Source organism: Cyanistes caeruleus, chromosome 6, assembly GCF_971803275.1.
Source record: "Cyanistes caeruleus chromosome 6, bCyaCae1.hap1.1, whole genome shotgun sequence".
Classification (NCBI taxonomy): domain Eukaryota; kingdom Metazoa; phylum Chordata; class Aves; order Passeriformes; family Paridae; genus Cyanistes; species Cyanistes caeruleus.
Window position 1 is genome coordinate 923560 of NC_141706.1, and position 16118 is coordinate 939677.

Sequence of the window (16118 nt, forward strand, 5' to 3'; positions counted from 1 at the left end):
GGAAAGCCACCCCTTGCTGCTCCTTTCTGGGAGTGTGATCCGTGCCTGCAGGGTGTCCTGCATCCATGCTGTGGCTCAGGGCAGGTCAGTAACCCAGCAGATGGGTTTTGCTGTGTTTTCACCAGTGTGTGTGTGTGTATTTCCACTGAAGGGTAGCACAGTGCTTCTGGCTTGGCATTCCATAGGACAGCAAAAAAGTGTGTGCCTCTGTCTGTCCTGCTGTTGTTGAGCTGGAGGCTAAAAATGATCTCTTCTTTTTCACCTCCAAAACGGCTGAGAGCAGAAATGAGGAAATCTTGGATTCCTGGAGTGATTGAAGCTTCTGTCCTCATCCTAAGGATGTACAGGGAGTGGATCATCATTTAACACCCCTTTATTTTCCAGGGTTAATTTAATGTCCCTCGGGCAGGAGAGCAGGGAGGGGTTTAGAGGGGGTGACAGCAGTGGGATAATGCACTGGGCCACAGCAGGATTTGTCTGCTCTTAGCCATGCCAAGAGATGCTGTTTGCTGCATCCCCCAGCCCCATGCTACCACTGACTGGTGGATTCCTTGAGCGTGTAAATGCTCACAGCTAATGCTTTTTTACTTCTCTCAAGGACAATGAGTAGCTTCAGCCTTTCAGTTGCAGTGGATGAGGTTTTTGTGACCAGGTTGTTATGGAGTGTTATTTTGAGGTGGGGTATTTTTGGTAGTTGTTGTTGTTGTTGTTGTGGGGATTTTTTGTTTGTTGGTCTGGGGTCTTTTTAGTTTGTTTTTTGTTTGTTTATGGGTTTTTTTTGTTAAACAGAGCGGTGGTGTTCAGCTGTTAAACTGCATATGATTTTTCCAGAATGGGATGCGGGTGCCTGGATTCACAGGCTGCTGATTTAATAGTGGGGGAAAGGAGGGATTGCAAGAGGCCTCTGCACTGTATCCCCCTCCCTTTCCTGCCCTCCTGTTTGGAGTCCTGTATTTGTACATTATACACAGGATAATGTAATGTAATCATCTCAGAATCCTGTGCCTGGCACAGAAGGCCCTGTGCTATCAGGGAGGTGACTTGTGCTGCCATTTAGCTCAGCATTAGGAATATTTCCTGGAGATTTTCAAGGCACTGCCATTCCTAAACATACTGAGAGAGAGAAAGCAGCATCTCTTACAGTCAGACTGGCCCTTGAGTGGAGCCAAGCTTTTGGGACTTACCAAGTGCTGTGTGTGCTCGTTTTAGTAAATATAAGTGAAAATTTCTGATTCATCATTTTAATTGTAGAAGGAAGAAATCCGTGAAGTTCTGCTCTATTTCAGTCTGAAGAGAAATAATGCATTGTGTACTGTGCTTGGTTGTAGTGTGGGACAAGATTTATACAGAAGCAATTGTCTTTTAGGGAATAGTACAATACTTTTTAACAGTATCATAGAAACAGAGTATTTACTCAGCAACTTGAATAAACAACTTTTATAAAATATGCATGGGCTTGTTAGTGTTTTATTGTGAAGTGCAAAAATGTCCATGCCTTACTTATTAAGTATGAATTTAAACTGAAATAGTGCTCAGTTTGTCACTAGGCAATTATTACTGGCCTGGCACCTTGCATTAGTCTGGGTCAGTGGGAATTTTGTAACCCATATTCTTTCTGTAAATTTGCCTTACCACAGGTGCTGTTCTTGGGGAATGTGTTAAATTCAGTGAAGCTTCTCTTTTGACAGAAGGTACTCACGTACATCTGCAGGCAGATCAGCCATTTGTACTGAGAGGTTTTCACCAAGAAAAATGTCTTCTCTCAGCATTATTATCTTGCACTGACATGGTGTACTCTCGGTAGTAAAACAAGATGTAGCATCCAACATGATACTGATTCTTCAGGCAGGTCACAGAAGTCTGGTCATGATCCTGTCCTTTCATAAGCTGCCCTGTAAAATTGTACAAGACTTTCTCCTGTCATTTCCAGCTTGAGCAAGAAGTATGCAAAAGCTCTTTGTTCTTTTCAGCAGCTGTTACTTGGAATAATTTGTAGGAGATGCTTTGAAAAGTCAGGTTGCCCTTTAGCTTTGTAGGAGGTGATCTGGCACTGTTAAAAGGCAGTTGATGTGTGAATGGTGAGGTGGATGTCAAGAAGCCATTGGCATTTGTTCATTCAGGATTGATTGTTTGAGACTCCCTGATGTGACGCCAGCTGTCATGATCTGTGTTAGATTGCAAGAAGTTAATTCCAAAAGCAGGCCCTGATGAGCCAGGAGACTGGGCTAACAGGAGGGGGAAATAGGAAGCCATTCAGAGTTTGTTCTAGGCTGGCTGCAGGAAGGTTTCTTCTGGGCCTCTGCTGGCAAGCAGACTGCCAGGGAGCGGCATGGGCCCTTCCCTTTCTTAATAAAGATAGGAACACAAATGCAGTCAGAATTACTTTTGCAAGGGTTTTGTGCCGGTTTTGACCCCAGAAGTTTCAAAATTAGATGAAGAAGTGCCAAGAATAAGTTCTACACTGGCAGGAAGCGTCCGCAATAAATCAAAGAGCAAACAGCTCTGTGATGTAGATAAATGTGTTTCTGGAGGTAACCATGGGTGGGGGCAAACACACAACCATTTCTCATGGGGTCTCTAGGCAATTATGAAGATAATTTGTCAGTGTGATAGGAGGAGGGGAGAGGGCAGAACCTCCTTAAAATGCTAACATAGTGTGTTGCGAAGCACCAGGAGGAACGATGGGTTTTCTGTGTGGGTTTTGTTACTTGGCAGGGTCTGCTATGACTAAATCTCCAAAGACTGCTGTTTCTTTTTATTTTTTTATTTTCTTTAAAGTTGCATTCATTTATATATAATACAGTTGGTAAGTACAAAAACCAACCTCACCTTATCAGGCCATGTATGGGCTTTATTTGTAAAATGTTTCTAGCTGCCTGCTCAACGTGGCTGGAAACGCCTGTAGCTGTGGAGGCTCAATGGAGTAACTCACTTGTCAGCGCCCAGAGTTCCCGTCTTAATCACAAGAAGCATGTGCAGGAAAATCTGACCCACATCCACCAGGGATCCCCTTCAGTTGGGCTGCATATGCCCTCTCTTTCGTTCCTTTATGTTGTTACATCTGTTGATTTGTTTTGTTTTTATATTCATCGTGCAGTGAGAAATATTCTTCTGAAATTCTGAATTAAATAATGTTCTTTTAAGAGGAACAAAGCCAAGTGGCTAAGGCAGCAGCCTAACTTTAATATCTCTGGTTAACAAAACACTTGCCTAAAGCAAAGCCAAAGCACCTCACAGGAGTTCTTTCAATGGGAATTTATTAGAATTATTTATTAAATTGAAAAAAGACATTTTTGCACTTCCATGATTTGGGTTGGACACAAGTCAGCACCAGATACTTCTTGCTTAAGCTGTTAAATCTGAAAACAAATGAGGAGCAAACCAAAATGAATGAATGTCTGTATTTTCTGGAGTTGCCATGGCATGGGAAGCAGGCTGGAAGGCAGCGAGGCTGCAGCAGGTGTGTGCTCGCTGTGCCGCTGCACTCCGCGCCTGGCTCCGCTCAGGAGCGCGTCCGGCCTCTGCCAGCGGGACCTGGCGCTTGCAGCACGGCTGTGCCGCGGCTCTCCGTCCTCCCAGAGCCACCTCAGCTCTCCCTGCTCCAGCCTCAGCACAGCCACAGCTCGGGACGTGGATCTGGGGGGGTTTGGAGGGGGCTCCTGGCAGGTATGGAGCAGCAGCACTGTCCAGCTGCGAGATTGGTTCTAATCGCCTTTCAGTAATCAGTCAGGGAAAGGTAAGCATTGCATATGCTTGGGGTTTAATTAGCTTGCTTTCTGGAAATCCTTTGCCTGTTAGTCTGGGAAAAGTTATAGCTGACAACTAAAATTTGGGCAGGAATCCTCTGTAGACCTTTTGGAAGCGATTCTTCCGAGGATGCCCAAATTTAGATTGAAGCTCCTGAGGTGTGATTGTCCTGAAAGTGAGGATGTTTAGCATTGGGTGGAATGGACAGGATGAGTTCCCTGAGAGCAGGACAAGTCTGCTGAGTTCCCTTGGCACATCCTCCTTTACCTCAGTAGGTGAACCAGGCTGTCACATCCACCCTTGCATGAAAGAGAGTAGCTAATACCTTAAGGCTCCTGGCTTATCGTAGGTTTGTCCAACAGATCCAGTAAATGTACACCCATTTCCTCTTTAAAACAAAAAAAGCCTACACTAAGACCACTTATTTCCTTTCCCCTCCCTTTTATACAACTGTGATGCTGTTTACTGCGAGCCCTTGCGAAACGCTGAATGGGAGTCAGGAATTCTGTGCAAGCAGATGCTCAAAAATGTTTGGCTTTTTGCTGTTTTTTCTCTTCTTCTCTTCATCAGACGCTTTTGTGTCTGCATTAAGCACAGTTTATCCTCTTTTTTAAACAGGCTGAACGCTACATGCATGAAAAAATTCCTTTTCATTGATTTAAGTAAATGACTCATTTGTGCTCTCACTAGTGCAAGTTGTGTTTCAAGTCATGCCAACAGAGTAAGCTGGCAGCTGTGTGGATGTAGCACAAAGGCCTGTGTCACACTCCTGCTTTTCTCTGCCAGTGTTTAATTATTGGAGGTGGCCCGTGTGGCCTGCGGACTGCCATAGAGCTGGCCTTCCTGGGAGCCAAGGTGGTCGTGGTGGAGAAGAGGGACACCTTCTCCAGGAACAACGTGCTGCACCTCTGGCCCTTCACCATCCACGACCTCCGGGGACTGGGAGCAAAGAAGTTCTATGGGAAGTTCTGTGCGGGATCTATCGATCACATCAGTGAGTACCTGAGGGCACGGGCGCTGCTGGGCTGAGAGGTTTGCAGGAGCAGAACATTGCTGGGGACATTCTCGCTCCGGCAGAAAGTTCATCTGCCTTAGCCATGTGCAAGTGTGCACCCAGAGGGGAACAAAAATGGTCTGGTTTAAGTAAAGTGGCAGCAGAACAAGTTACAGTCTTACAGAGCAGATTGTTTTGTTAGTCTGGTATGGTTAAACAGCAGGCTTTGATTATGGGGTGTGAAGAATATTGATATTTATTCCAGTATGTTGAAGGTGGACACAAATAGCAGAGTGGACTATTTTACAGGGAAGTAGGCTGCAAAATTTTGTATTCTAAAACATGCTGGTTAGCAGATCCTTTACAAATCACTAAGAGGCAGACCTCTACAAAAGCATTCTAAGAAACTGGACTGAAATGAGTTTTGCTGACGAGGTTGTGCTGCGAGAGGAAAAGGAGGCGGAAGAGAAGAACATCCTGTGGTGGTTGCTATGTTTGTGTTCATTACAGTACAGAAATGCCTGTGTTAGCAGTGAACCTCAGCTCTCAGCAGGCTGGTGCCACCTGGCCTTGCAGACCTATCAAACACATCTCTGTCACTTGCTCTCCACAGGTATTCGACAGCTTCAGCTCATCCTCTTCAAAGTTGCACTTATCCTGGGAGTCGAAATCCACGTGAACCTGGAATTTGTGAAAGTCCTGGAGCCTCCTGAAGATCAAGAAAACCAAAGTATTGTTTATCAGAATGCAGTGCTGTTCCCAGCAGCTCCTTTTTGTGCTGGCTGTTCTGTGAAGCCGTACAAAGCAGTCAAACTCTTTAAAGAAATATGAGATTTTCTCCCTTTTTATTGGGCCAGCCTTGCTGTGTGCACTCACAGGCATGAGTGATGCCAGTGTGACAGAGGGCTGGGACATCTGAGAGCACAAACCAGGCTGACAAGCTGAGGTTTTGCTCTGTGCCTCCTGGCTTGTGTTTGAGGCTTTCTAGCCAGTCTGGTGTGGCTGCTCAAAACAGATTTTGATTGATAATGTAAATGTTGAGGATGGATGAAGTGCCCAGGGCCTCGTTTTGCTTTCATGTCTGATGTAGCTCCCACTGGCACACAGAGTCTTACCAGCATTCTTATGCAAGATTTTTAAACAGTAGAAAAGGATTTCTCATTTTCTGATTTTTATTTTTTTTAATACTAGTGTTTAGGATGTAATGTCACTAAAATATTTTAAAATTTTACTTTAATTAAAACACTGTAGTATCTCTTCAAAGGGTCATATGGTGACAGTAGAACAGGTATATTGGTTTAAGTAGTTAAAGTATCTATAATTTTAAAATATAGACAATAGTAACACTTTCACATGATCAGCTTTGTAAAAAGATTAAGTTTAGCTTTGAGAGTATGCTTCCATTTAATCTCTGTTTAGAGGACAGTTAAAAGCATTGATGATGGAATGCTATTTTTATTTAGTAGCCATCTCTTCCTTGGTGCAACCACATGTGTGTACTGCCCTGGTGAGGTGGCTGTGGGTTATTTCTGTGAGAAATAACTTGACATCTTCTTGTGGTGTGGCTGAGAGGAAGTTACTGCATTAGGGGATCCAGAGAATGAGAAATGCACCCTTTATCTCAGGGCCCTTTCCTCAGAGTCTGAAATCACCTCTCTGTCATGATACTGAAGAATTAATAAATGTAATTTGTGTTTTCAGAGACAGGTTGGAGGGCTGAATTTCTCCCCATGGATCACCCTTTGTCAGAGTATGAATTTGATGTTATCATTGGTGCAGATGGCCGCAGGAACACGTTGGAAGGTGGGTGAATGTTTGTTTTTAGCCTTATTTGTGGTCCTTAGGGTACATTGAAAGATCTGAAAGTTGGAGGAGAACACAAAGCAGCAGAGTACCTTTGAATCCACGGAAGTCTGTGTGAAAGCTGTTACTTTATGTGGTTCCCTTTGGTTTTGTTGTGAAGTCGTAGCTCAAAATAAAAGACATTTCATGTCATTACTGCTTCTGAGCTGTGTGTATCTGCACTGCCTACAGAACACATCGTGGTGCCATGGGGCTTGCTGCAAGGTTAGGTAATTATACACTGATTTAACTCGAAGGAGGCTGACTAGATACGTGTCAGGAATTGCATAGCTTCTGCTGTTGTGCTGGGAATCTGCCCTGGGTGCTTGAGCTCATGACCAAAAGGTGATGGCCAGGTATTTAATGAAGGCAGCAGAGGCATTGCTTCTTTGTAAATGAGACTGAGCTTGAGAAGCAGTTCCTTTAGAAACAGCAGCGAAAGAGAATAAATAGCTCCAAGGTGTGTGGGAGGAGAGGGGGTAAATGTTTCCTGACCTGAGTCACTGCTGAGAATTCAGACCACCTGAGCTGTGTTTCTTAGAGAGACACTGGATGAGCTGCTCCTGCATCACCTGATGCTGATATATCAGGTGATATATTATATATATAAATAATGATGTATTTCCCTTTTAACTCTAATTATATCCATGCTAGTTTCCGTTCTCTAACTACGCTTCTTGTTTTTATTAGCTTCAGAGTTTGTCTGCTTATTCTTTTATCTGCCAACCACAATGTGCTTACAGTTAATTCCTCATAATGCTGTGCTGGAAATTTCCCTACATTGGTGTCCAGCTGTCCCCCATAAAAGACTGGTTAAATAGTCAGGTACCAGCAAAACCTGATTTTTCTTATCTCAGCAGCAGAGTCTGTTGAGAGGTTAATGTTTATCATCATGCCAGGATCTAGGGGAGTGATTGGTGCACTGGAGATATGTACAGAAGCTGGTGGTGTCATATCAGATCTATCCCAGTGAAATAATGACAGCATATGAAGAAGCACAGAGACAAAAATTCATAACCAATTTATGTCTTCTTGTAAAATAACCTATTTTCTGAAGTCGGCTGCAGTGGGCTAAAGATACTGTAAGGATCCTCTGTCCTATTTCATGATTTAATTACAGATAAGGGGAACTTACAGACAGGAAAGTTTCAACGTGTGATTACAGGATTGTGGCTTAGGGGGCTTTTTTCTGTGCAAAGATGAAGCAAGGAGCTTCTCAGTTGGTCTCCCCTTGGAAATACAACAGTTAAGACACTGAATATTTTTCAATCCCAAATATCTGTTTAAAATCTCGTTAGCTGGTAGTGTGTGCACCTAAGCACTGCTACAGAGGATTCTGATTTTCACATCATTTTCTGCTGCTTTTCACTGCTGATCTCTTGCATCTTTTTTCTTGAGCTGTTTACCACCTATGTAACAAATAGCTAACTTGCCATTTAGCATGTTAAAAATGTCTCCCTTCACTGAATATCACCTGTTCTATTTCCAGACATGTCCAAAAAGTTGTCCATGTTTTTCTTTAGTCATAATTTTTCCTTAACTTCTTCCCTTGGTTCCCCACCCAACCATTTTTCAATGAGACTTCACCTTGAATGCAGTGCAGCTCCAGTTTTGCTGCTGAGAATGGAGAGAAAAGTCTCTTTACATTGAAGGGAGTTTTGGAGGCCTGGTGGAATCTACTGATGCCATGTTGTTTGATGAGGTGTAGGAAAGATACCGAGCTGCCTTGAGCTGACCCTCCCTGAAAGTCCAGTCTGAAGTTTCCAGGGGTTTTAATTCCTCTCTTTGCTCACCAGGCTTCAGGAGGAAGGAATTCCGTGGAAAGCTGGCTATTGCCATCACTGCCAATTTTATAAACAGAAATACAACTGCAGAAGCCAAGGTAGAAGAAATTAGTGGGGTTGCTTTCATCTTCAACCAGAAGTTCTTCCAGGACCTGAAAGAGGAGACAGGTGAGTGCGTCCTCATTTGTTCCACTACCAAATACAAGAGGCAGCAGGGGAGCTCTGTGTGCCAGGCCACCCTCTTGTTACTGGTAACATCAGTTTTGAATAATGTGGATAAAAAATTTCCAAGTGATAAAATGCTGTTGATGTCAGAAGCTTGCAGATGGAGATGTCCATTTATGGTACAGTGGGATATTTTTTTAGCCTGGGTGTTGCCACATCATGGCTTGTTTTCAGTGTTTAAATTTTTCTCAACTGCAAAAATGTCTGCTATGTTGAACAAATTTGGAAGAGCATTTTCAGGGCCCAGAGATTTTCCCTTAAGACATGATTTGTTTTGTTTCTATCTTTCACATGCTGAACAGCTTAAATCCTTTGAAAAAGTCTCTGCCCTTCTGGGAGGAGTTTACTCTTGCTTTTTGATGTGTGGAGCTGATAAGCTGAGAAGAACTAGAATCTGCCATAAATACCAAAAATATAAACTGTGAAACACATCTTAATGGAAAGGGGTTTCAGAGTAATTGCAGTCACTGTCAGTGACTGCAATCAATTCTCTTCTCTTCTCTTCTCTTCTCTTCTCTTCTCTTCTCTTCTCTTCTCTTCTCTTCTCTTCTCTTCTCTTCTCTTCTCTTCTCTTCTCTTCTCTTCTCTTCTCTTCTCTTCTCTTCTCTTCTCTTCTCTTCTCTTCTCTTCTCTTCTCTTCTCTTCTCTTCTCTTCTCTTCTCTTCTCTTCTCTTCTCTCCCCTTTCCCCTTTCCCCTTTCCCCTTTCCCCTTTCCCCTTTCCCCTTTCCCCTTTCCCCTTTCCCCTTTCCCCTTTCCCCTTTCCCCTTTCCCCTTTCCCCTTTCCCCTTTCCCCTTTCCCCTTTCCCCTTTCCCCTTTCCCCTTTCCCCTTTCCCCTTTCCCCTTTCCCCTTTCCCCTTTCCCCTTTCCCCTTTCCCCTTTCCCCTTTCCCCTTTCCCCTTTCCCCTTTCCCCTTTCCCCTTTCCCCTTTCCCCTTTCCCCTTTCCCCTTTCCCCTTTCCCCTTTCCCCTTTCCCCTTTCCCCTTTCCCCTTTCCCCTTTCCCCTTTCCCCTTTCCCCTTTCCCCTTTCCCCTTTCCCCTTTCCCCTTTCCCCTTTCCCCTTTCCCCTTTCCCCTTTCCCCTTTCCCCTTTCCCCTTTCCCCTTTCCCCTTTCCCCTTTCCCCTTTCCCTCTATTCTTGATCTACAGCTGATTTTTAAAAAATTATTACTGGAATTGAACCCAAGCCCCCTGGTTAGACCCAGTGCCAGAGCCCCCAAAACCACTTTGTTCCCTTGGCACCCAGTTCTACCTCAGGAGCTGTTAATGCTGTACCTGACTGGGGTTCCCTGGAAGAATAACTGCAAACTGCACTGAGGAAAACTCCTGTAGGGCGAGCCCAACCTCCTCTCTTGTTTTGTTTCATAGCATTTTGCCCAGTGATCCTTTGTCCCAGCTGGGAGAGTGGAGGCATCCCAAGAAGGGAAGGCACCTGCTGGGATCAATCCCAGGGGGTTGGTGAGTGACACAGGCAGGGAGGGCACTGCTCTTGCTGACAAATGTGTGTCTCTTTGCAGGGATTGACCTGGAGAATATTGTCTACTATAAAGACAGCACGCATTATTTTGTGATGACAGCAAAAAAGCAGAGTCTTCTGGACAAAGGAGTGATTATTAATGTATGTAAAAGTGCTGGTTAAACCCTGCTCTATTCACTTGGCACACTGTAAGCGTGAACATCTGCATAAATGTTGCGTGTTAGAGAGGGTGTTTATAGACTTAATCACTTCATTCAAGCTCAGGTCACTTGGATCTTACTCTGACATTTTTAGAACTTGCTTTTCCCTTCAGTCAGCTCAAAGTTTCTATAGAGAACTGAAAACAATGCTTCCTAAATTAATCAGTTTTGAAGCTGGCTGAAATGGGATCTTGACTCACCTTGGAAATACGTGGTGGGATCATCACAGCAGAAAATAAAAACCTCAGTTATTTAAGGGTGAACTTAGCACAGCTATGACCAGTTTTATCAGGCAAATAAGGAAGCATAAAAACCTACCCTAGCCTAAATTGCAAATTCTCTCGAGTGGGTGAAACATGATAGAAGAAGCCTATAAACATGATGGCCTGAGCTTTCAGGGTACTTGGGATTTTGAGGTGTTTTTTTTCCTTTTCTTTTTTCTTCTTCTGTAAAATACAGGGTTTATTTTCTTTTGTTTCTAAAAAGTGTTATGGCACCACTTAAATTTCCCTTCCTGGAAACTCAAGAGAGGTCAATTTTTCTTGCAAAGTAAGACAGTGCCAAAACAGCCAAGTGTAATTTCCTGAAGGAAGTACTTGTGGGGAACTGTCAGAAGGACTCTTGGCAACTTGGGAACCTTGTCATCAGGGCTTTCTGATGGGACCACTTAACTCAGTGCCATGATTCCCTGCCCTTTTGGAGGCCAGGGCTCCCAGGGCAGAGCTGCTGTCCATGAGCAGCCAGGCTGGGAGAGAGGAAGGGCAGAATCCCTTGGGGGAGTGGCTGGTGGGGCTGGTGTTTGAAGGTGGGGACATTCCCAGGGGATCTGAGGGGAGTTTGGAACAGAGGAGCAGCAGCTGTGGCTCATCAGAGCCGTTTTCCTGACCTACTCAGCTCTGAGTGGAAAAATAAACCCAGCCTGGTCTGTCTGGAACAACTGGGCTAATAGCGGTTCTGTGGTATCATCTGTGATTAGGGGTCTCATCCACGATTAGGCTGGAAATAGAACCTGCCTGATTAATGATCACTGCCTTTAAGTAGGGTGACCTGTAAAGGCAGGGTCCTTCTCCACTCTGGCCAAAAAACAACCCCAGCCCCAAAGCTAACAGCAGAAAAGCTGCTAGGATCTGGGTTTGAATGTGGTGTTGTTACTGACCAAAGCTGGGGGCTGAGCCCCACACGTTACAGCAGCAGTGCTTCTGCTCTCCTGGGGCTCCAGATGTGGGCAGCTGTGCAGAAAAGCGTTGCAGTGATAATATATATTTTATATATATATAAAAAGTGGATAACATCTTCTGATGGGAGGGAAGTAATGTTCTGAAAACATTGCACAACCCAGGAACTGGGAGGAGTTAAATCTTCTCTTGCAGACAGAGCTGCTCGTTCAGTGTGGGCAAGGAGAGCTCTGTTTGGGGCAGTAGCTGTGCTTGGGCATGGGCTTTTTGGAGGAGATGACAAGTGCCACTTGTTCCTTGTTGCTGTGAGCAGCAGAGTTCCAATCCAGAGAGGATGCTGCAGTCTCTCATCCCACATCCTTCTCTCCTTGCAGGACTCCATTGACACCGAGCTGCTGCTCTGTGGGGAAAATGTGAACCAGAACAATTTGCTGTCCTACGCCAGAGAAGCTGCTGACTTTGCAACCAACTACCAGCTGCCTTCCTTGGATTTTGCAATTAACCACTATGGCCAGCCAGATGTAGCAATGTTTGATTTTACCTCCATGTATGCCTCTGAAAACGCTGCTCTGGTGAGAGAGAGGCACAGACACCAGCTCCTGGTGGCGCTTGTTGGAGATAGTTTGCTTGAGGTAAATCTTGGAATGCTTTCCAAGCAGCATTTTCAGGGTTTTTAAATTTTATTTCCTTAATCCAACCATTCAATTTATGCTCCAATATAAAATGTCCTGAAACAGTGGTACCTCATTTGGAATAGACTTTTTCCCCTATTTTTTATTTTCTCCTTTTTTATGCCATAGTTTGTCATAGCTAATGCTTGGCTGGCAGCCTCTGGCTGAGATCCCATTTTGCTTTATGCAAGTTGTGTTGCTGTCTGAAAACTGTGAGCTCTGTGTCCTCAGCTTGGGTGCATGGCATCATTTAACTGAATTCCATCATAGACAAACACTTGATCCAAATTATTATTGCAGTCTCTTTGCCTTAGTATGTTCCTTTTTTTTTTCTTTTTCTGAAGTGAAAAGCTGCAACTTTTTTTTTTATTTTAAACTCATGCTGACAGCCTGAGGCACTTGAAAAGAACAGTCCAAAGCAAATTTAGGAGGTTAGAAGGGCATCTTTTTTTTTTTTCTTGAATAATTCTTGAGTCTTCTTTTTTATTTCAGCCTTTACCTTTTGAGGCTGAGAAATTTGTTTTTAAATATAGAAGTTTAAAAAAATGAAGAAGTGAGAAAAGTAATCTTTTTTCCCTACCCAAGGAGAGGCACATTTAAAACCTGTAAATGTTGCCTCTGTTGCATTTTGACTCTTTCTGGGCTATTTTTCCAAGACAGTATGAAACCCTAGACTCCAGACCGACACTGGAAGTCAGTTCTGTAGTGAGAAGGTGAGAAATGTGCAGAGCTGAGGTGTGAATGCTTCTTGCAGCCCTTCTGGCCGATGGGCACTGGCTGTGCAAGAGGTTTCCTGGCTGCCTTTGACACGGCGTGGATGGTGAGGAGCTGGGCACAGGGCAAGCCCCCGCTGGAGATCCTGGCTGAACGGTGAGTGCTGCTCTGCTCCCAGCACTCCAGAGCTCCCAGCTCTGCCAGGAGGCACTGGGTGTCAGAGTGCTGTCAGGAGAAGTATTATTAGGGCTTAAATCACTGATTTATGTCACTTAAGTGTTATCCTTAAACCAAAGAGACCTCATAGCAAAAACTCCAGCTAGCTCAACACCTGGTTTTTTATCATCAAAATTTTTAAAAAAATCCTGAAGGGAGTCTAAATAAATTCTAAATAAATTCTTCAACACTAACAGCTTTCAGAGTTGGTCTCTGCGATTTTAACTCTGCAGTTTGGCTTAGTGGTGCTCTCTTGAGGCTGAGTGGCCAAGGAGAATTGTTAAAATGCTGTAGCAGAAACTTGTTTTTGACTGGAGCAAGAAAATCTGTTGTCAAGTACAGCTGCAGTCCCGGTGTCTCCGTGCTGTGATGGTTGAGGCTGCTGACTCAGGTGCTGCTGGCAGCCACCCTGCTCTGCTGCAGCTCCCAGGCTGCTTTGGGACAGATGTGTAATAGGAAGAGCCGTGGTTGTGGGAAGGCAAGCTGGAGCTTTACTGACTACTGCACTTTGAGATAGAAGCTTGTGGGATGACTCAAACACGGCCTAGTCCCAAATGGAAAATTGAACAGCATAGTAAAAAAAGCTGTGGTGGTTATAGGAATTGCAGGATGACAGGATTTAGTGCTCTTATGTGGTAAAGGAGTTACTCCTTGAGTAGCTGTTAAAGCAAAACCAGATGACTGGATGATGTAACCTCCTTTTTTTTCCTTCCCTTCTTTTTCTTGCTCACTTCCTTCCTCAGGAAAATCTGGGCATAAGCTCTAAGTGTCTGTCTTGTTTGTCCTTTTTCTGTCTGGCATCCTTCTGTTGAGTGGGGATAAGAAATGGGATGGATACATTATGCATTTAGTCCATAACGCTTGTCCTGGCAGAACCAAAATAAGGTTCAGGCAGCTGCAAAAAAAACCCTCAATCTCTTTATACAATAAATATTTATTTTAATGCATAACTCTTGCATCTTTTTCCTCTGCAAGAGAGAGCATTTATCGACTCTTGCCTCAGACGACCCCTGAAAACATTAATAAGAACTTTGAGCAGTACACCATTGACCCGGGAACAAGATACCCCAACTTGAACTCGAGCTGTGTTCGACCTCACCAGGTCAGTACTTAAAAGGCTTGCTTGTGAAATCAGTTCTTTTTTTGTCAAGGGTAAACAGAGCTGCAAGGAGTGTGTGTAAACAAAATCTTCAGGAGAGTCCTTAATTTAGAACTAGCTGCTGATAAAGTTAACCTGGGCACAAAGCTGTTTTTTGTCTGAGGTTGTGCTGGTAATGGCTTCTCCTCGCAGGTGAGACAGTTGTATGTTACCAACGAGCTGCAGCACTGTCCTCTTGAAAGAGTGAGCTCCATCAGAAGATCAGTGAACCTCACAAGACAAGGTAAGTGGCATCTCCGTCTGTGGCTTTACATTTGTGGTCCTCTGAGCATGCAGAAGCTGCCTGAAATGTTTGCTCTCCTGTTTCTGCAGAGTCAGATATTCGGCCTAACAAGCTTTTGACGTGGTGCCAGAAGCAGACAGAGGGATACAGAAATGTTCATGTCACTGACCTGAGCACCTCCTGGAAAAGTGGCCTTGCTCTGTGTGCCATCATCCATCGCTTCAGGCCTGACCTCATGTAGGTGACAGCTGTGCAGCTCCTTGGGAGAGGCATTTGCCAAAGGGTGGTGTAAGAGCAGCCAGAACAAGCCTGACACTCTGCAGTGCCCTTGTGTGGCTGCAAGGAGGTGCAAACCTGGCTGGCTTTGGGGGTGGACAGGGTGGGGTTGGGTTAGCTTTGCTTCTTCTGTGTGTCCTTTCCCTTTAAAATGAAATAGATGTGCTTTCAGAGAGCCAGGAAGGCTTTGAACCCTGTGATTTCCCATCTTTGTGGGAGTCATGTGTCAGTTTAAAATGAAGTTTGCAGTTTGGGGAGGGGTGCAGAGGTGTTCCTGGATCCCTGGAGACAGGTTTTAGTGTGTGTTTGAAAGCACAGCCATGAAGCACTGTCCTGAGTCACAGAAACGCTGGCTGAGCCTGGAGTGGGGCATCCTCCACGTGTTCCACTGGCTGCTGTGACACTCAGCCAGGGAAATGCTGGGCTGTGGAGGTTTTGTACAGCTCTGTCCAGGACAGCACAGAGCCCTTTCACGTGGGCACAGCAAGGGCTGGGCCTTGAAAATTACCTGTCCTAGGGGCTGAGGGTAAGGCAGCATTCCCCTTCTGGCACAGTTTCTGGGGTCCTGGTGCTGCATGACACAGCTTCACCCATGGGAATATTTTGTGATGTCCCATAGGTAGGTACAAGAGGCTCAGTGGGTAACAGCTGTCAGGAAATTGCTGGCACTGCTGGGTGCAGTCAGTGGGGTGACTCTCTCTTCTCACCAGTCTCCAATTTGCAGGGGATGCATTCTCTTGTCTTCCTGCAGAGCCTTAGGAGTCACACATGAATTACTGTCAGCCTCCCTTTATTGTGGATAAATGAAAGGAATGGTTGAGTTTTTTATGAGGTGTGATAAATTGGAAAAAATGGGAATGGTACCTAGGGTGCTTGTTTGTACAGTTTGTACAGAGGAAGAGCTGAGATTTTAAGAATAGTTAAAATAATTATTATTTTTTTTTGCTTTGGGCTAGTTTAAAACAATTAGAATTATGGATATTTTTGGGGGAGAGGGTACAGAAAGGAAAGCAATCTTTGCTGCCTGTGGAAAACACGTTCTCTACGCTGCTCTCTACAGAGTCGATAAATTTATCTTCCTGAGCTAACAGACCTCCTGCTGCTTAATTAACATTGTGTTTGGATCTTGCTGGCTTTCTGTACTCAGTGAGCCTGCAGAAGGACTTGGCCAGATGAAAGCCAGGCGAGAAAGGTGGCAGCCAGTGACAGCCCCCAGCTCCAGAAACGGGCAGTGGGTGGGAGAGAGAAGAGGAGAAATCCTTCAGGGCTTCAAAACCTCACATTCCACTGTGAGGAGAAAGGAACTACCCTGCCTGGAGCTTTGTAATTTATTCACATGTTTATTTTAATCACGAATTTTGGAAGCCGTTCAAAAGATTAGAGTCTTAGAATAGGTCCCATAGCAAATGGATTAGAG

At 44.6% G+C, this 16118-nt stretch overlaps 1 protein-coding gene across 7 annotated transcripts in view; it reads left to right on the top strand.

Moving 5' to 3' along the window:
• Positions 1-16118, top strand: part of MICAL2 (microtubule associated monooxygenase, calponin and LIM domain containing 2) — a 112563-nt gene that overhangs the window by 35167 nt on the left and 61278 nt on the right. For all 7 annotated transcript variants that reach the window (XM_086895190.1, XM_086895188.1, XM_086895189.1 and 4 more), the window contains 10 exons: positions 4534-4741; positions 5355-5471; positions 6443-6544; positions 8380-8535; positions 10108-10208; positions 11817-12074; positions 12868-12983; positions 14019-14145; positions 14335-14425; positions 14515-14662. In XM_086895190.1, coding sequence (XP_086751316.1) covers positions 4534-4741; positions 5355-5471; positions 6443-6544; positions 8380-8535; positions 10108-10208; positions 11817-12074; positions 12868-12983; positions 14019-14145; positions 14335-14425; positions 14515-14662 — 1424 coding nt within the window. The remainder of the gene's footprint in view (positions 1-4533; positions 4742-5354; positions 5472-6442; positions 6545-8379; positions 8536-10107; positions 10209-11816; positions 12075-12867; positions 12984-14018; positions 14146-14334; positions 14426-14514; positions 14663-16118) is intronic.